Consider the following 20,970-nt stretch of genomic DNA (forward strand, 5'->3'; position numbering starts at 1 on the left):
CCTTTGCGTATTCCTGGCCAGTGTGAGGGTTGCTCCCTCGGGCAGAGCTCCTTGCACCATCAGCTGCTCTTCCTGTAGGTCTTCAGCTGCAAGACAAACCTCTCTAGCCAAAATTTAATGTGAGCAGTCCTCCCAGTCCCTCTGCTTCTGCCTTTCCCAGGGAGAGGAGTACCTGGCACAGGTGGCTGCTTTAACTCACAGTTTAGCTGACCATCTCCATGGCCCAGACTCCTGGCAGGAGGAGAGAAAGATAGGATAGACCAAAACCAAAGCTATGAAGGACAGAAGGGTGGATGGAAAGGACTGGAATCAAAGCAGTAAAGGACAGGCTTTGTCTGGATTTACTGGAGACAAATTCTGGTGTTTTGTAATGCTTCTCTTCTTGCCCATGAACTGTCTTGCAGGAACAGTGATGTTGCCAGCCCCCTGAGGCAGGGAGGTGCTATCTTCTGTGCTCTACCAGCTCTTAGTCCCCTTCTTTACTTACCATGTTTGGCTGGTGTTGGTCTTCTTGTAATGCAGCTTGTTTTCCCGAGAAAAAAATGGGGTTGTGGTAATGAGCTGCTGCAAAGGAAGGAGAAAATTGCTGAGGCTGATACATAAGCTCATGGTGCTGGGGAACTGCCTTCCTTGCCAGAGTTAGGAGTGAAAAGAGCTTGTTTCTTGGCTTTCTGGGAGTAGCTTTTATCATGGTGTTTGATTGGCATATCCTGCCTCAGTGTCACACAGCTTGGTAGCAGCTCTGCTTTTGTTGAGCAGTCATATCTTGTCCCTTGCGAGCAGGCTGGTAGTCTCAGACTTTAAGGGAAGGGCTGGAGCAGTTGGTTATTCTAACAGAGGCAGTCAAGGCCATGGGGACGTCCTGCATTGGTGTCTGTAGGGAAGAGCCCCGTGGCTTCATCTGGCCCAGGACCAAACCAGGACAAGGCAGAAGCCCTGAGAGGGGGGCAGGATTGCACTGTCTCACCCAGCGCACAACCCTGTGAGGAAGTGTAGTATTATTTATACAGCATAAATGAAGTCATAGCTATTGCTTATAAAACCCAGCCTAGCAGCGTTACTGATTATAATATACATGTCCCTGCCTGTGCACATTCTTGTGTGCCACATACACCACTGTATGTGGGTGGTATTTGTACCCATGACGTGTGAAGGGAATCCATAGAATTACCCCCCCTTCTTCAGTGGACGCAGCAGGCCAGTTGCTGACCTCGCTAAAAGCTAAGTTGCTTGATGTTAGCAAAGTCCTCCAGAACATGACCAAAATCAGAACTTACTATTGGAGGTACTGTGGAATTTCTATTTTATTTTTGCCATGGCTAGATCCATGGTTATGTACCAAAACAGCCCCCTCCCTAAGGGAAGGAATGTGTTGTGTTTGCCACTGGAAAGTGCCTTGCTTTTGTGCCACTATCCAGAACAGCAAACATTAGTTGTTTTTGTCTTGTCAGTTATTGAAAGAGGGGAATAGTCACAGTGGATGCTTTTTGCCAGTGCAGTTTCAAATTGTCATTTCCAAGGACCCATATTGGTAACTGTCGGGAGCATGCCACTAGGAACAAAATAAGCCAGCTGACCTGGATCCGAATCAGCTGCAGCGACCAGTAGGTTATAGGACTAAAGCTACACAGAAACATCTTTTCTTGGCTTTCCCTAAGATCTCACTCTCTGCCTTTTTATGAGTATGCTCCCTTGTTATGCAAACATGGGTACTTCAGGGTACTTCTGGTAAGCACATCAGTGCGACCATAAAATCTGCCCAAATAATGCTAATGTACTCTAACTGTATTGCACAATACAGTACCAAATGAACTTACTTTTTTATGCAGTAATTTCTAGCAGCATTATTGGGCAATATTTTTTCCATAATTTAAACTTTGGTTTAGTTTGTTTATTTTTGTAATTTAACAATCATGTTTTAAACCAAACAAACACTTTGGCTGAATATGTATAATGAAAGTTCTAATTAAAAGATTTTTTTTAAAACTTTTTTTTAAATTCTAGATATAAAAATGTTCATTACCTGATGTGGAAATCACATACACTTTTATCAGAAATAAAAATAAAAAATATAAATAGCCATTTTGCTAGATATTGCAGTATTTCACTGGGGGACAAGGGGGGAGCAAGATCAGATTTAACTAGAAGTCAGTCCATGTGGAAAATTTTGTTGCAAAACCCAGAACTTTCTCGGCAGTAATTTTTCATCATTCAGCCATGTCTTAAACCCCAGGTGTGGGTAGCTGTAGACTCAAAGTGGGGTTATGTGTTGCCTGAGGATCTCAGTATACTTTGAGCATTGTGGGAGCCTGATGCTGTCCAGATGCCAGGTAAATGTGGTTGTGCTGGAATGACAGCAGCACAAGTCTTGCCCTGGTGGCCAAGACTGTGTGATGGTCCTTCCCATCCAGCTCCTGAGATGCCAGCTTTCAGGTTGAACTTTTCTTTTAAAAGCATTCCTACCCTCTGCTCACGCCATGTGTCTGTGGGCAGAGGCTATGCCTGGCATTAGCACGTCTACAAGTGAGGAAAATTAAATGAAAAACAGCTTATCACCACTTTTCAATAAAAAGTAAAATTTTGGGCTCCTCTTCCCCACTTGGAACAATTCTGTGAAAGATATGACTGGGAAAATTATATTTAGCATGGAACAAACTTCCACCAAGAACAGCACTGAGGAAATTGGGCTCAGTTTCACAATCTGACTGATTAGCTTTTGAAAATGTTGTACTAAGCCCATAAAATATGCTTATAAAGTGTTCAGTCAAGGAAGGATTTTCTGAGCATATACATTTGGCGACGTTAGCTATACAGTGAAACAGAACACCACAAAATATCCAGTAGCTAACTGCATAGCAAACCAAATATCTGGTTTCTTGGGATATGTACAATAGGGCATCATATTTGATATTTAAAAAAATGCATGCAATATAACTGCTGGTTAATATTATTATTAAAATACATTCCTTAGAGGGAAGGAATTATATTACATATAAAGTCTGAAACGATAAAGGCATATTTAGTCATAATAACATGAAAATACCATATGAGAATAAAAAGCCTGCTGTGTACTGCACATGCATTTCTGAGGCTGAAGAAAACATGATACTGTGCTTGAGGGAGGAGCCAGGTAGTCATGAAACTAAACTCCACTGTACTGGAAATGCATGTGGGCTTCAGGAGGTCTGATCAAGTCTAACCTGGGCATTTTAGGACTTGTGAGCTTAAGTCAATTTGAATTTTCCTGAGTTTTTTTCTGGAGTAGGTTTAGTTTATTACTCAACAAATGGGAATGCATTGATTTGCCTTTTTAGAAAGATAGTTTGTCTGATGTTGACTGAATTGTGTGACTGGATTAAACTTACATAATGTGTCTTTCAGAGAGTGACTAATTGAAATGTACTGCAAACCGTGGATGACTTTAAAATCAATTCTGTGGAGTCTTCATAATAAGACTTACTGATTATGAGATTAGTACCAGAAAATACACATACATTATCCAGCTAACACCGAGAGCAAATAGTGCTTAAGAAAACAGCTGTTTCTTCTGCACCCTGAAGGATGACCCCAGGGGCAAGTAAGGCAAGTGGAGTCCCAGTAGCAACTAGGCTGAACCACTCTTATGGTTGAGGTTTTAGAACAAATGAGAATATTTGAAATAGCAAGTTACAGTCTTTTTCTTTTTTTTTCCTTCTTTTTTCTTTTTTTTTCCTTTAGTCCATATGTACAATGTAGAATCACTAAACAGATGTCTTGGTTTAAAAGTTGTTGTGTGATTGGGTTTGGTTCTTTAATGCTTAAGTCACTAAAATGTACAGGACTGAGAGGCTGCTCTGGTTGCGTGCTCTGCAGAGAGGTTGCTGGGCTATTACTTCCAGTCATTCCATTTTCGGTTCACCTCGATCCCATGAAATCACGACCTTAAATTAAATTTAAAAAAGACAGCCCTGCAGTTTCCTTCCTCCTGGAGTCTGCACAGCTTATTGCCCCCTGCACATGCAATGATTGCAAATGCCTGTCACAAACAATTAATAAAGAAATAAAATCAAGATTTAGAAAACTAGAAGGGGTGAGTCTTTCCCCCCCACATTTCTACCTCTTTTTCACTCAGTATGTGGCAGACAGTATCTAATAATAGTCCCTGTTAAGGTAGACTTCAGACAGAGCCAGTTACAAAGGTAACTGTTGGAAAATGAAAGGGCTATGGAGAGGAGACTTTGCTAGCAGGTGGTAGTGCAGGAGCCATTAATGGAGAGCAAGCATTGAACCAAGAGCCAGCCAAAGATGTAAGAAGAGCAGGACTTGCATGCTTGCAGGCTGGGAATAGAGAGACAGCATAGAGTACCTGGAGCTGGAGAGCACATCCAGAGAGATTGCTGCAGGATTTGAGATGAACCCCCAGGTCCATGACTTCATTTGTTTGTTCTCAGGGATGGTGACTCATCTCTGCAATGACTAGGGCTACCTAGGGACAGTGGCTTGCTCTGTCTTACTTTGTTATCTCAAGTACTGGTTAAGCTAAAGATCTGGACCTGCCGAATGACCCAAACTGTGGTCAGGAAGACATGTACAACATAAATCTCATTCTTCATTTTGGTTTTCAAAAAGGGAGTGGACAGTGTTAAAAAGAGCACTAGCTTGCAATGCCAAGATCCCAAAGTTAGGCAATAGCAGAAAAATGAGGGTATGCATTATAGATCTGTGCCAACTGCCTGACAGCAGTTGTATGAATTTTAATTATAACACTACTTTATGTTGGTGAAATATATGTAAGAAATAGATAAATATATATTTTTCATAATTTTTCAGTTGCTAGCTTTATGGCTTTAACTTTTAGTCCAGGTTTCTAGTGTGCACAACTATAGTGCGTATAGCACATGCGAAGGGCTGTAAGCATAGGTGAGCCCTGTATTCCTATATTTGTAAACAGCAGAAAACATTTTGCACAGAACACTAGGAAGTTGATTTATGTAAATTCAATAAGCAGTCTGAGTTAGATTACTGTAACACAAAGTAACATTTGAATTAAAATTCATAATCTTTTAAGTACTTTCCAGAGTATAAAGCATTCCAAAATTACAGCCATGAGATAGGACCTTTCCCTGTTGGGCAGTTTTGCTTACCTTTTTGTTGGCATTCTAAAGATTTAATTTTCCAGGATCCAGAGATCAGTTTCTACTAATGTGACTCTAAAGTGCCATTGAAAATAAATCATTTCGTCAGGGTTAGGAAGAAGGGAGCTGACAATTAAGAAATAAGTATGTCAAAAACCAAATACGCGCTTTACCAACGATTGAAAGGAAAATTCAGAATGCTTTATCCTACTTCTTAAGTGGAATTACACAAAACAATAATGGTTGATTCTGATAGTAAATGTACTCTTGAAAATCTCTGGGTTACTTATTTCCAACAAATTCAATTTTCAAGGAGTTTATTTACTAATATGAAGTTTTGGTGATTTACTTTTTGCCTTGTAAAAGGTAAGAGGAATTTGGGTTTCCAAGGAAGCATGTAACATTTCCAGAACTCCACAATTTGCTTCCTGAGACTGTTGTCACTCAAAGCTCTTTGAAGAGGATGACTCCTCTGTGTTAGGTTTAGGTCCACCTTGTTCCGTAAGGACTTTCACCTAATGCAGTTCTTGGGAGTGAAAGCATGAAGTGGCTTTAGCTAGAAAGAAAGGGGAGAATGAGCTCAAAAGCCTGTCTGTTTCCCCCTCCCCTGGGTCCCTACTATTCTTACACCTCACATAAATATGGTGGTCGGGTTTTGCCATCTCTTACTCCTCACCTCATTTTTCTTGATCTCCTCTTGCTATGGAGTGTTACACTTACAAGGATGTGCAAAAAAATGTCAGTGGGGCATTTATTCACCTACAGCAGAAATGAGCAGTTAAAAGCAAGACAGGCAGGTTGAGGTAGCTATTGGAAAAGAATTTCTCAATAGGATGGGTCGACCAGCCTCCTGTTGGTATTGAAACTGGGAACTGAGCCAGGTGCTCCTAAGGCCCCTGTATGAGCCACTAATGCCCGACAGCTTCATCCTGTATAATCTACATCCAGTGTTTCGATTATTAGCTATTAACTTGCATTGCAGATTAGTGGTGGTGAAGCACATATGTTGATCCTTAATCTCTGCAACCTGACTCTGTGCTGAAACCCAACAGATTTTTAAAACCTGTAGAGAAGGTACTGGTGGCCATGCAAGGGAACAGAGGAGGAGCTCACCATGAACATTGCTGTCAGCTGCATTGGCAGGATTGAGCTAAACGGTAATGCTGTGATCCAGCTGCAAAATACATACCAATTCCACCCAGAAGCCTGTGACAAACTGTGCTTGTCTTTGGTTGTTACTGACTCATGAGAGATAAAAATACCTTTGCTGCAGAAGGGAGAGCGGTTGTGGTGCTGCAGCCTGTAGCAGCAGAAGGCAGGCTGTGCACAAGGAAGGGCCCTCTCACCCCTAAACCTCAGTATGGTAGACAGCCCCATGGTGCAAATCACTGCCATAGTAAATCAGATCAAAGGTCCATTTTTGCTGTCTCTGACAAAGACCGTTCACAAATGCTGGGAGAGCACTAGGAGAAAAAGGGTGGGAGGCAAGTGGCCATCATGGGGTCCCCTCCCAGCTGTCCGAATGGGGTGAAGAGGCCCCGAGCTGGGCTGCCCCAGTGAGCAGCTCTGGGCAGGTATGGCATGGGCTGCCCTGGTCCTCTGAGCCCCTGCTGTACTTTGGCTCTGTGACGAGTTCAAAGCTTTAATGGTTGTGTGAAATATTGTTTCCTTTGGTTTGCATGAGGACTAGTGAGGACCACATTGTCCTGTGTACATTTCATCGTCAATTGCATTTGATGTGAGAATATGTGTCATTCACCTCCTGCTGATGTTTGTTAATTCCTACAGAGTGGCACCACAGCAGTCGGGAGCGAGGGCTTTGGTGGAAGGGATGGTGCAATGAACTTTGGGTGGTGGCACTTGCATTCACATCCTTACTAGAAGAGCCTGTTACACTCTATGAGTTTGACAAGCCTCTTTTTATACAAAAGCATTGAAAAAATGTCATTTTAAGGGAAGAGTGGTGAGCATCCCCAGTCATCTGCTGCCAGCCCTACCTCCTAGTGCCCAACCTGTACCAGACGGGGGGAGGTCGGGGACAGCCGCCCTCTGCCGCGTCCCCCGGGGCTGCTGCCACTGCACATCCGAGGATGCCCTGACCGCCGCGCTCCGCAGAGGCGCAGCGATGCCCGGTACCCAGCCACCGCCGCTGCCGGGGCCGGACGGGGAGCGGGAGGGGGCGGAGCCGCGCTCCCGCCCCGCTGGGGCTCCATTGGCTGCGCGGCCGCCGGGGGGGGCGGTGCCGCGCCGCGTTGCTCCGCGCGGAGCCGCGCTCCCACCCCCCCGGTAACGGGCAGCGGGGCGGGAGGAGGGCGCCGAGGCCTCCCCCGATGGAGGCAGAGGACGAGCGCTGTGCACCCCCCCCGCCGCTGTCTGCCGCTGCCGCACGCCCCGGCCCCCCCGCGGCAGTCCCGCGCCCCGGTCGGTGGGGACACCGCTTCGCGTCGCGTCGCCCCGTTAGCTGCGCCGTGAAGCAGTGCCCGGGTACGGCCTCGCCGCCCGTCCGCGCAGGCTGGGCGCCCGGCATGGTGCTGCCCGGTGTTTGAGCGGCAGACGGACACACACACACACAGAGCGGTCCGGGGGGCTGTGCCTCCTTCGACCACCCCACCATGCCATCCCGGGAGTCCTGGCCCGGGCACAAAGCGAGCCGGTCCGCGGTGCACAGAGCCAAGCAGGAGAGCCGCCAGCAAGACTTCCTGCTCGCAGCCCTCGGGATGAAACTGGGTGCTCAGAAGTCGTCCGTGACAATCTGGCAACCTCTTAAACTCTTTGCTTATTCACAGTTGACGTCGCTTGTCAGAAGAGCAACTCTGAAAGAAAATGAGCATATTCCAAAATACGAGAAGATTCATAACTTCAAGGTAAGAAATTACGTTACCTGTTTCTTTATAAGGCACAGGGGCTGTAGATTTTGTGTTAAAATGGGTATGGTATTGCAAGGAAATAATATAGATGCAGACTGTGACTTTCAGGGAACTTACATGCTTCAATTAAATCTCATTGCTGGTTAAATCAATTAGGCATATTTCAGACATAGCAGAAGAAGAACAAGGATTTTGTTGCTGACTGCTTGTGTGCATGCATTTCTTTAAATAGTATTTGTCATATCTAGGTTATCTCTCTTATTTAGAATTGTTTTATATCAAGAGATGTTAAAGGTGAGAAAAAGTGGCAAAGTTTTCCTCCCATTCAGATGAACATAGTTCGGTTTTACTTATGACGATATGATGCCGCATAATCTTTTAGATCTGTGGTTAGAGGATTAAACCCATCTCATCTCAGTTTTTCGCTGGTAAATAGCTTTGGAGGTAAGACGTGTGTTCTCCTGCATCTGGATTGAGCAGATGGTCGGCATTTCCCTTCGTTTCTGGCTTTCCTCTGGTGTTAATGAATTGAATGTGTTGAAAGCAGCCAGGCTTGTACGACGGGGCTGTTGAAGCTGCTGGCATTAGCAGCTACCTTGTGTTTTAATACAATTTACTTCGTCTTCGATGTAGCTTCTAATTATTGTTTCAATTATTTTAAATAAATGATGCTCTTTGGTAAGAGAGACACATGTCAACACAACATGTGCACGTTTTCTGTCTCTATCTGTAAGAAGTGTCCGGTAAGGATTTAGTAGTTTAACCTTTTAGCGGTCAAATGCATTGCATAATAGGCAACGTTTATTTGTAAGTGAATTGGTGTTATCCTGAATTCCTACAGATAACAGTACAAACTTCATCTATAGTACCTAAAGTCTAGATTCTATCTTTAATGTGTGGAGTTTTTTTCCTCCGTGTAGCTGTTTTTAATTTATTTTAGGAGAAGGGAAAATCATTAGTATAATACAGGCATCTGATGATATAAGCATAGAATCATAGAATTACAGGGCATTTTGGGTTGGAAGGGACCTTCAAAGGTCATCTAGTCCAATCCCCTGCAATGAGCAGGGACATCTTCAACTACATCATCTTGCCAAGAACCACTTCCAGTCGGGCCTTGAATGTCTCTGGGGATGCTGCATCTACCACCTCTTTGGGGCAACTGCTAATTATTAACTGTTAATCTGCAATCTCTCTGGGTGTCTATTAATTGTCTTTTATTTTCCGTTTTTGTTTCCATCACACGCATGTGCATGTGTGAATGTACACGTGTGCACACATGTATATTTACCTATCAGCCATAAGATTTTATTTAAACCACCGTCTCACTTATGAGTTCACATAATCACTAAAATTGGAAACTTTATATGATCAGGATGTTTTGATGGTTGACTTGTTCTTCCGAAAAGCACGAATTTGAAAACCGTGTACAAAATGTTATATTAAAAAGTGTTTAATATGAACGCTTGGCATAAAATAACCCTGCTGGCTGTTGGTTAAATGCAGAGCATTTTTTTCACAGTCTCCTGAGGTGTCCTGGAGATCTGAAATGTCTTGCGAATTTCATTTGTTCCTTAGACTTTGAAGATAATTCTTGCAGATGGCAGCAAATAGCGATTTTCCATGTATAGCGCGTATATAGGATAATACGTATTTAATTTTGTGCACATCTGTATTCTATAGTTGCATTCCCTTAACAGTCTGAAACACATCTGTTTTGAAAATGATCCGATAACCTGATAGTCATTTGTTTGGGTTTATTTGTTTTTTCTTCCAGAAACTGAATTTGGAAAGTTTGGAAGCTGTGAGGTTTCCAGTCTTTTTTCAAAAACAAACTGCGTGTCTGATCCAAGGTCATAGCTACAGCACAAACTTTCCACACACATTGTTTTCCTTATAATAGTTGTACTGTAGTCCTTTTATACATACAGTTGCCAGGAAAAGACACCTTGAGAAGTAACTCTTTGTGAAATGAAGTCACCTAGCACAGGTAATTTTTACTGTAAAAAAGAAGTAGAAGGGAATGAACCCCTAACTCCTTAAAGGATATGCAGCAACCAGCCTGTCCGCTGAAGGAATGCTGCTGGTGTTCTAAATGTGGCCAGTGGCCCATTTGTAAAAAAATAACCAGAAAACCTTCATAATTATTGCAGTATGGATCTGAAATGAATGGCCATCTTTAGTTCATGTGCTTCTCTCCTTTATCATTCCTTGCATCTGTCAAATTTTTCTTCTCACATGTATAGATGTCATCATTTAAAATGCCTGCAGAAGTCTGCTAGGTTGCCTGCCAAGCAGTGAATGTGCCACCAATGTGGGAAGGAAGGAGATGTCAGGCCCAGAGTCTTGACCCTACACTTTTGAAACAAAACAAGAAAATGCAGCCCAGAAATGAAATAAATTCGTGTAGTTCAGCTAACTGACAGTGACTGCTGTCCCCAGAGGCTCCACCAGCAAAAAGGAGGACGCACGCCGCTTTGTACCTCTGCAGCTAAATCTTCTCTTCATTATACAAGCATGAGGCAACAGACAGGGACCCTAACCATTTCCCAGCTGATACTTCGATCGATCAATCACATCACTAGTCACAGAATTCTTTTTATACTGGAAATGCTGTAACATCCCAGCAGAGGGAGGAGAAGTGGAGAATCATTAATGCACAACAACTAGCACTGTGGTCTTGGAGAAGGGAAGATGACAGCAGCAGCAGCTCTGGAGGTGGGCTGGGCTTAGCAAATATCCAAGAGGCTTGGCCACAGGTTAGGAGACCTCAGTTCTCCCCCTGCACCTCCTGTCCCTCTGGAGTGGGTAGGGGGGGACGCAGGTGGAGTTTGAGTCCTCAGGCTTTGTCGCCTCCAGCAACAGAGGAAGGTAGAGATCAGGTAGAGGAGCAGGGTGGCAGAGGAGCAGTGCAGTGATGGTCCTCAAAGGAGTGCAGATGCCTAGGGAAGGGATGAACACGAAAGCTGCTTTTAACTCTTAAATTGTCAAGAGGTCTCCTGAATAAATCTGTTAATCTATGTTTTGCTCTGAGGGTTGTTTGGAAGAAGAATATAAAGACAGTTCTAGGAGTGTTGAAATGGGTGGGAGTTTGAAAGGTTTTAATCTTACTTAAATCTGCTGGAATGTGAGTTGTCTCCTGTCAGGGTGACAGAGAGCTTTGCGGGCAGCGCTGGCCAGTAATGATCTCCAGCTCCGTGGTATTTTCCTGACTGGGGAGGTCTGGACTCTCATGAGCACATCTCAAATGCAAATACAGAGTGGCTGAATGGTCTTAAATCAATCTCCATAAGTAAAGAAAGGGACGATGATTTACAAATGTCAGATCTGACTGAGTTTTTAATCTCTGTTCCTCAGGATGAGAGCTAGTTATTAAAAAAAAAAAAAAAAAAGTTTTTAATGCATATTTGGGCTTTTTTAATTTATAAAAATTTTTCAATTATTTATATATTCTCTCTAAGTCTAATATAAAAAATTAATTTTCTATTCAAATATATCAGCTATAAGACATCTACATTGTTTGACACAGCATTTTACTTAGCTCTAATTAAATAATGGGATTTGAAGGTGAGCTAGGACTGTGTGACTTGATTGGATCTGTCTGTTTGCATATTTGATTTCTTTTCCTTGCCCTCTGCATACTCTGCTTTTCTGAAACCCAGCACATGATCTCTTGTAAAAGGAATCATCAGACCACATCAGGACAGTCACTTCACCATCTTCAAAATTTCATCCCCACTTTCTTTCATGGAAAGACGTTTCCTCTCTTTCAGTTTCTTACCCATTACAGGGGATAAATCTACCCACACACTCTGGTACACATGTATCTCTATGGACACGTGTGTGTGATGAATATCAAGTTTGTTCATCCACCCAGTGTGGGTGAGCAGCAACATCTTCTATTTGGAAGCTCTGCAAGATCTGTGGAGTGCTCATGAAGTGCTGACAAGGAGCATAGCTGAAGCCAGTGGTGTTATTTTCTTGCAAAAAGAAACTTTATCATAGCGTCAAGTTCTGTGACATTTCATTGAAGTGGACAGAGTAGATTTACACCTCATCATTCCCGTAAATTTACTCTGCAGCTGGACCCTACCAATAAGAATGCTTTTTTCTGTCTCTTGTAGATCTCATATTTGCTTATCTTGTCCCCAAAATGCAGCAACTGTGATAGCTTGTAAATTAAAATAGAATTTCTTACCCAGCTGCTATCTGATCCGTTCAATAACTTTAAGGGGAGGAAGCAGCTGGGTGCCTCCTGGGCAGGCAGGGGAAGGAGGAGCTTCAGGCAACAGCAGAAGCATCAAATTTGAGGGGAGAAGGAGCTTGTGGCAAGATGCCATAGGAATGAAACAGTCCGTGTTGGTTATTGAGAGGAGGACAGGTTATCGAGAGGAGCTCTAGGTTGGGATGTGTGAGGTAGGCTTTAGGCCAAAGGACGTACATGGCAGGGGAATCAGAGTTGCATTTAAGGTTATCTCATCTTTTCTCTTCAGCAATGCAGTATTTATTAGGGTACTGAACACGCAGGATTCCCCATGCTCAGTCCTCTGGACTTTCCCTCTCTTCAGCTCCCTGCTACATCCCAGAGTCTACTGCTGTTTAAAAAAGGAAGGATCCACCTAATGCACCTTCTGCCCTGAGTCCCTCCCTCACTGACACGGGACATCTGCACCACCTCCCCACCTGGTGCTGTGTTTTGGTCTTGGGCACTGACCTCGCTCCTTTGCCTGCCATTAAATTGAGATTAACCGCAAGAAATCACAGGAAATTGCCTGGGTAGTGAAAGTTGATAGTCTGTGCAGTAACCTCCCCATCACTTGGCAAATTTAGAATAAACCTGGACAAAACACCTTAAAGGTCTTCACTCCCCTCCAGCTCTTGTGACTCACGGGCCATGGAGAATTTTTAGCTGCCTTGGCTGGCTATAGGTATTCCTTCAGACACCTCTGGCTCCTGATGACTTGAGCTGGCAGAGCACCCTGCAGGTGTTTCGTGAATGCTGATAGTCTAAGGCATAAAACCATTCTTCTGACTAGATTAGGGCTTGCTTCACTGAAGCAAGAAGGTGTTTGTGCCTGTCAGAGCTGGACTGAAATCTGTGTTTCCATGCATCATTTTCCCCTAGAATATTGTCTCATTTCTCTCTTGCTTTTCACAGAATAGATACGTCTCCAGAAGGCTATTTTTTCCTATCTTTCTGTGCAGTATTTGGTACTGTCATGCTGTTTCTTAGTCACTATCTTACTAATGCCTGAGACGGCACAGTTAGTTAGCTGTGATGAATAACAGTTGCAAAGCTGCTTGGTGAATTGGTGGACATTCAGAACATAATTCTCCTTCAAGCCAACACTTCTTCCAGAGAGGAGAGAGGTTTTTCCATGGTTGCTTAAGCCAAGACAGCAGAGATGCAGATGACTTTTGTTTGCTGAGATTCTTCACCTCCCTCCTCGACTAAAGCAACATCCTGGCTTTCTCTTTGAGGGTGACCCACTTGAAAGGCCAAATAGGGAGCTTCAGAGCAGAGACAAAATGCTCTTCCAGAGGTAAATGGGAGTAAAATATAGCCTTAAATGTGCACAAAAAGGGAAGGCTCCAGTGAGGAGCAGTCTCTACTGGAAAGGTGGTGTCAGCGTAGACCGACTCATGCATCACATTAATGGAGAGACTAACCTGGCCCTGATTTTACTAGTATAATTGCATCTGTGCTAGGTGCTTTGCTAGTATGAAAAATCATAGCAAATTGCTTCCATGACAAGACTTAGTATTCTAACAAGAGCAGCTAAGCAAAGCTGCACCTGAACACTGGGAAACGGGAAGACGAAAAGTGCAGAATAAATGCTGCAAAAAGTCCAGAAACTATAACAAACTCCTTCTATATTAGGCAGACCCGTTTTTCTGTGACTTCTAACATGAACTCGTTTCTATTTCTGATCTTCTGCAAACTGGGGTAAATGCCGATTTGAGGTAGATTGGTCTAGCTCCGCTGAAAAGAGGATGGTGGCTTTTTTTGTAAGGTATGGGCCTGGCACTGAACATATTTTCAAACATCTTTACGTGAGAAGTGAGTCACTGCACTCCAATGAATAATCAGAAAGAGAGCTGGGTGCCTCTAGCACAGTCCCTGGGGAGAGTGCACATTGTCACAGATAAGAAAACCTTGGGAAATTTGATGTTTCTGTTGGATTCCTAGTACTTGAGGGGAAAAAGAGTTCAAAGGTAGGGAAAATATCTGGAGAACAAAACTGGAGCAAAACTTCTGAGAAGAACTTCATCAGCTCTTCTGTTGTGGCTTCTGAAACTCATAGCGTATTATAAGACAGTTCAAGCCAGAGAAGCTCTTAGGCATTGGTGGATATTAGTCCCCTAAGGAATTTATTTAATGTTACTTTTATCTTTTAACTTTTGTTTCCCTAAAAGACAGGGCTTTTCCAAAGCAGATTTCAAATAGCACGATATTATTTAACCATTTCTGGTTTCTTAGTGCTGGTCCCTGAATTCAAGCTTTGCCTCTGTTAAAAAAAAGTAAAGGCATTTTTTCTAAATCCTTAATTTATTTAAGCTGTAATTCCTTCTCACCACACCAGCAGTTTTATTAGTCCCCAGATGTGGATCCTGTGAGCCTTCCATGTGCACTGCCCTAAGAACAGGCCAGCTCATTTCTGTGGTGAAGCTAGGAAGTGCTCTGCTGGGGAGGACTGGGACTTTGCTTCAAGAAGCATGTAGCACGCATTTTGGTCTCTCATCATCAACAGCTCTTCCTCCAAAGTAGCCTTAGCATCATTGCAAAAGCATTTCTTTAGGAACCTCTTAGGGTTTTATATTCTATTTACATAATTACATATATTTACATCATTACTTGTAGCATATATGGTGTCTATATATAGAGAATTTTAATTCTAAGGGTTTTGTTCAATTTTCATCTCTAGTTTCATAATTTTTTATATAGACACAGGTATCAAGTAACTTGGGCCTGGTATAAAATGGACAATGTTCCAGATATTAATTTAAAGAAAATCTGCTATTCCATCCTGAAGGAAAGATGGCTATTTTATTCAATTTACAAGCAAAAAAAAAAAAAAAGCCCACAACCTGCTATTCTCCACGGTTTTGATTTGGCTCTCATAGAGCATGACCTAACCGCAATTTCCAGTTGTTCCCATCTCTGCTGACATGATCAGTGCAAACCAGAAAGTAAACAAGACATGACAGTGCTTCTGGCTCCAAGTGGGTGAGGACCTGTAGGAAGGTTTGCCTGCTCATCATTCATGCCAGCATACCCACTGGCGATAACGATGCTATTTATACTCTGTGCTCTGAACAAGGACCGTTCAGCCAGCATCTCTCCTCTCACGAGCTGCTAGAATAAGTCTTTGGGGTGGTCCAAGGCTGGCTCCCCAGGGCCAACATCCCAGCTGGTCTAGGCCAAGTCAGCTCTAGTTTTGGAGAAGGTATTTTCCAATGGTCTCAGTTACTTTCATTTCTGTTACACCTTCGCGTGAAAGCAATTATCTTGCAGATAGGGCTCTGCTGTGTGGGTTGTCATGGCAGTGTCTTTGATTCTCAGATTAGTCATCAGCAGCAATATTTGCCTCACAGAAGGAATATCATGTGCTGGAATATTGGGAGTGCTTGAGACCCTTGTTTTAGAGGCACTATGTAATCATCGTATTATATCCAAGGATTAAATTGAAGCATTGCTCAAAATGGTAGTTGAGTTGATTGACTCTCGTACCTTCCACATCCAGGCGCTGTCTGCCTAGACCAAGGATGGCTGAAAAGGACATGCCTATTGGGTGCCAGCATGGGTACGCTCAATGTCTGATAAAATCAACTGTGACAGGGAAGACAGACATTAATAATACAGGCTGAGTTCATCATTTTAATTGAGACTTACGACGTCTCCCGTATCCAGACTAGTGTCCTAACAGGCAGGATTCAGCTGATGCAATTGCAAATCAGCTAGGACCACTGAGCTGACAGCCTTCATCAGCAGTGTCCCGTCATCCTTGGGAATTTGTTTGAAAGACAGTATTGCCAGCAGGACTGCACCTTTGAAGCATCATGCAGTACAAGTGCTGGGGCTGTGCCGTTTATTCAGTCCCTGGTCAGTTTGGTCTCCTCTCTGAGCACCAACAAGGCTTTTACCTAGAGAGGGTAGATCAGCAGTGTTTTTTCCCATCCATTTTTAAGTTGGTGTATTTCATCCCATCATAGGTGGTAATGCCTGGATTTTCCAAAACCTATTATCCAGGAGTTCAGCGTGTAGGGCTGTGGAAGAGAAGCTGTGTATGGAGCAGGGTCCTGATAGAGCAGGCGTTGAGAGAGACCATGGCAGCAGCCTCTCAACAAAGGAAGGCTTTTTTATATAGTGTTCTATGTTGATCTTGCATAACCATCGTTTGGCAGATCCAGCCCTGCTTTCTTCCCAGCAGTGGCTTTGCAAATGCTCTGCCAATCCATCGTGTTCTCTCATATCACGTTTGCACAGCACTTTGCTGATATTTCCTCATTCTCTTCCTCCCTGCCTTGACAAGTGATAGAATGTAAGCCTCCCAGTTACAAATACTAATTATCTGCTGCCTCATTCTTGGTTTTCAGATAGCAATCAGAGCTGGCTGAACAACTGCCTAGGAAAACCCAAAAGTGTAAAAAATAAGTGGAGTTATGAGATACATGGGTAACTAACTTCAACAGTGACCTTTATAGAGTCTGAGAAATAATGCTGAGAGATCTGCTTGAGGAGTTCACTCCTTGTGCTATAATCTGTTATCAGAGCCAGTGGATTGTTTTTTCTTTGGTTCTCCTAAAACTTTCTCTCTTTTTCTAAGAAATGTTAATTAAATGCAAAATAAACAAATTAAAATTCTAGAACACTTACAGTTATTAATCACAGGAGTTAAGCTATTTTTCCCTGTGTATAAGAGAATGTCTTTCAAGCCTAAGCAAAAAACTGTCCTCCTACGTAAGATCATAGTAGTTAAATGTTTATTATACCTTACTGATGTTGCAGTAGAGTTCAAAATAGAAATGCTTAGGTATAAGCCCAATGTGAAGTTCTCGTCTTACCTCAGACTTGCAGGACAGCATAGTAATAGGATTTTTATCTAGTTTTGAAGCAGGTATTTTCCTTTAGAATTATCTAGATTTTTCTTTCAAATTGAGTATTTCTCCTGGAACTTTACAAATTCAGATTAAAACCAATTTATCTTGCTCTCCTGCTCACCCATTTTCCACATTCTTAAAAAATCACTCACAGTTGAAGCCTTATGGAGAGGGAGAGAAAAAGATTTTTGGGGCGGGAGTGAGAATGGAAGGGTAGGGAGATACAAACCCACAGTTGGCAATCCTGCTCTCTCACATTTTATAAGTCAGTAAAATCTGCATATGGCAGATGCTCTTTTTATAAAGGGAGAGAAACCCCTCATAATGTAAGTCAGGATCTCTGGGACTCTGCTGGGTGTGTTTTTGGAAGTTTTTCTGGAAAGCATGTTTTAGTTTTGAAAACAAGCAAGTCGCTTGGCAGGTTTCTAGAATGGGGAATTAAATATAAAAATCAGAATGCTATATTAAACAGTGTCATGTAATAAATTCAGTATTGTTTGCAGGTGCTGGCTCTTGAACTAGCAAAGGGATGCAAACGTGTTTCTTCTTAGCATGCTGCCAGGCCCTACTCTGCAGGATGAAACAGGATTAGAGGTTGTTCTGACCTCAGAAGACCAATTGTTTTCTATTTTCTGGCACCACTTACTGTGTGTGATTTAATTTCCAGAGATGGTGTGTGTTCAGACCAGCGCACGGTCAGATGTCCAGTTCTGCACCATGGTAGTGGGAAGAACACTGCAGCACTGCTGAGCTCTGGGAAAAGACAGCACCACTTAGAAACCGCAAAAGAGGCTTCAGAGCTGATCCTGCAGGGCTGTGTACAGCAGGGATGGAAGCACATTATGGCCTTTGGGCGTCCTAATTAATATTGCCAGAGAACCTCCCTGTTGCATGTCAGATAAAGGACAAAGCAAGGTAGAACATTGTGGAACATAAAAAAACCTACCCTCACCTTTTAATCTGTTTTGAGTTTGCAATCACAGTAATGGATAAGAAAGAGTGATTTGGATGGGGCAGTGTAAAGCTGAGCAGGCTCTGGATAAGTCTTCTAACAGATAAGTTAATTTCTTAACTGATTATATGGAAAGGCATTTCAATGTTTGGATGAAGCTTGGATGCATGGGATGAGAGATCAGTGCTAATGATGGTGAGAAAGTGATCTGGAAGGGCAAAGCCAACCTTGGTCTTCTGAAGGGTGACAAATACATACAGTGTTGATAGGGAAGAGGAAATTCTGTTTTGTCCATGTCATTTTTAAGCTGATGATGAATCATGTAAACTTCACTGAGGGGTGAGCTGTGAGCAAAGATAAAGATTTTTTACTGAGCTCAGTAAAAAAAAAAAATCTTAATAGTAAAATAAAAATGAAGGGAGGCAAAAGGCTGGAGTGGCAGATTTGGGATGTGGTTGACCCTGCAGAGAAGACTGTCCTGCTAGAGAGAGTCAGGAAGAGGTGGAAACATACAGACCACGATGTGGAGCAAGACGCCAAGAAGGGGAGATCTTCACCACTAAAACAACAGTTCAAAAGTAAGCGCCTGAGGTTTGGTGAGTATCAGCGCTGAAGATCACAGAATCACAGAATCAACTAGGTTGGAAAAGACCTTTAAGATCGTTGAGCCCAACTGTAACCCCAGGACTGCCAAGCCCACCATTAAACCGTGTCACTAAGAGCAAAATGATCTCCGCTCAAGATCTCCCGTTATGGCTGCCCCTCATGATCTCCACTCACAGCCACCTCTCATCTGCTCCTCATAGTGGCCCCACACTGTATAGGTGTGGCCACCCCTTACACCCCATGCTTGCCCCTGCTCTCCCCTCATGACTGCCCCTCACCCCTCATGGTGACCCCCTCACATCCCATGGCCAGCCCTTCTTTCCCCTCATGATCTACCCTCATGGCCTCTCCTCTTCTCCCCTCACAACAGCCCCTCACCTGTCATGGCCACCCCTCTTCTCTCCTCACAATCTACCCTCATGGCCGCCCCTCCTCTCCCCTCACGATCTCCCCTTATGGCTGGCACTTCTTTCCCCTCACCCCAGCACCCAGGGAAAGCATTAGAAATGCTTCAGCAAATGGTATGTTAGGTGAATTTGATGAATTGAAATCAGCAAACCAAGAGGCACAGGATGGTATCGGGTTTTATTTGGCAAGAATGTTAATGTGTCAGAATTTGTTCTTGTTCTGCCTAAAGAAACAAGTTAAAATGTCAGCATTTCAAGGAACAAGGAAACCCCTCCCTCCTTTACAATCAGAAATACTAAAAAGAAACCCCACAAAAAACAACCTCTCATAAAACTGAAAAAATACTGTTTATTGCTCAAACTTTTGAACTGTCATTTTTTTCTTTCATTTTTCCTTGGGAGGAATTTTGAGAACTATTTTAAATGCATGCTTTTTGTGGGGAATGTTCCTCTGACCAGAAACAAAAAAGATGGTGATTGAAAGGAAGCCTTTTTTTTTTCCCTGAAAAAGTTCTGTTAGTCCTGCAGGCATTAAAACACAGTGTTTTGCTTGAGGGTATTAGAATGTGCTTATTCTGGGAAGAGAACACTGCCAAAGACCTGGGAGAAAACCACAAGGCTGAGGGAGAAAGCCGAGAGGATGTGGGTAGCGCAGGTGGGTAACAGAGAAAAAGGTGTGAAAAATCTCTTTGTGGTGAGAGGAAGAGAGAACGTGGAGCTTACAGCTGCTGACAGTCTTGTCATCGTTTGCTCTGTAGAAGTCAGCTGGAGGGAGAAGGGGCTCGTGGAGCACGTCACAGCTTCAGAAATGGGTGCAGACGGCAGCTCGCACGGCGGGGGGCAGGCAGCCAGTGCAGCATGGGGAGAACAGGACGCTTAGCACCAGGGATGCTCAGCAGCACAGTGCTGGAGGCGAATATAAGCCTTGCTCAGCAGAGCCACACATGTGTATTACTGGTGAATTCAAGAGTAACTTTCCAGACATACTCTGCTGCTGCTTCATGAGCAGTGAATGCCCAGGAGGCTGCAGACCTTCTTCCTGTAGCCAAAACTGAAATGTGGTCTGAGTTGCTGGGTGCTGCTCTGGGTTGTCACTTCTTCGAGGTAAGTCTCAGCCAGGATCCAACTGCTACTTAAATCAGGGGATGCTCTCTTCCTCGGCCAGGCCACTTTGCATTTTGCTGCTTATAAGCAGAGCTCTCTGTGGATGTCAGGCACTCATGTTTCCACCAGCTCCTTCTCTCTTCAGCTCCATACTCATCCGACCAGGCAGTGCACGTGCGTGAGGTTACTGCCTGCTCTGATACGCGCTCAGTAACTCGGGAGAACCGAGTGACTTAAGCCTGAAGCATTTTTACTACATCTCACTGCAAATTTCCTTTCTTCATGATCACTGGTTACTGATTTTTTGTGTCAGCCTGTCCATTCTAAATAGAGGCTTGAAGCCTTTTACGCTGGCTAAGGAAGTAATGATTTTCTCTGTAAAGAATCCTGTGGTTTCCTACAGCAGGAACTCTATCAGAATAAAATCAGAAACAGCTAATGGTGGCTGCAGGAATTGTAACAACCGTGTGAGCTGGGCTTGAAAAAAGCATTGAGGTTTTTTTTCTTCTTTAGTTTTGAATTTTTTCCTGGTTTAGTGTATTCTTTTCTTCATTTACTACATTCATTTGGATTTTCAGTCTGTAGCGTTAGTCTGAAGAGTATTAATTTCCTTCTAGAGTTATTCTAAACTGGAAAATCCTAAGTATGTTTGCAGTATTCCTGTGCAGCAGTGGTATTTCTGCCTGGCAGGACTCCCTCCACCCAAGGCGAAATCTTGCAGCCCCCTATGCATTTCACACAGCACCTTATGGAAGGGAGGAGAGGGCAAAGCAGAAGACATTTCAAATCGAGAGATGGAACTCCTGCATGGTTGCTGC

At 43.4% G+C, this 20,970-nt stretch overlaps 1 protein-coding gene across 1 annotated transcript in view; it reads left to right on the top strand.

Moving 5' to 3' along the window:
* The window catches only part of CHN1 (chimerin 1), a 103,098-nt gene that overhangs the window by 63,239 nt on the left and 18,889 nt on the right, over positions 1-20,970 (top strand). The window contains exon 8 of the mRNA XM_030487135.1: positions 7,901-7,978. Within this exon, the coding sequence (XP_030342995.1) occupies positions 7,901-7,978 (78 nt within the window). The remainder of the gene's footprint in view (positions 1-7,900; positions 7,979-20,970) is intronic.

The sequence above is a fragment of the Strigops habroptila genome, chromosome 5 (assembly GCF_004027225.2).
Source record: "Strigops habroptila isolate Jane chromosome 5, bStrHab1.2.pri, whole genome shotgun sequence".
Lineage (NCBI taxonomy): Eukaryota > Metazoa > Chordata > Aves > Psittaciformes > Psittacidae > Strigops > Strigops habroptila.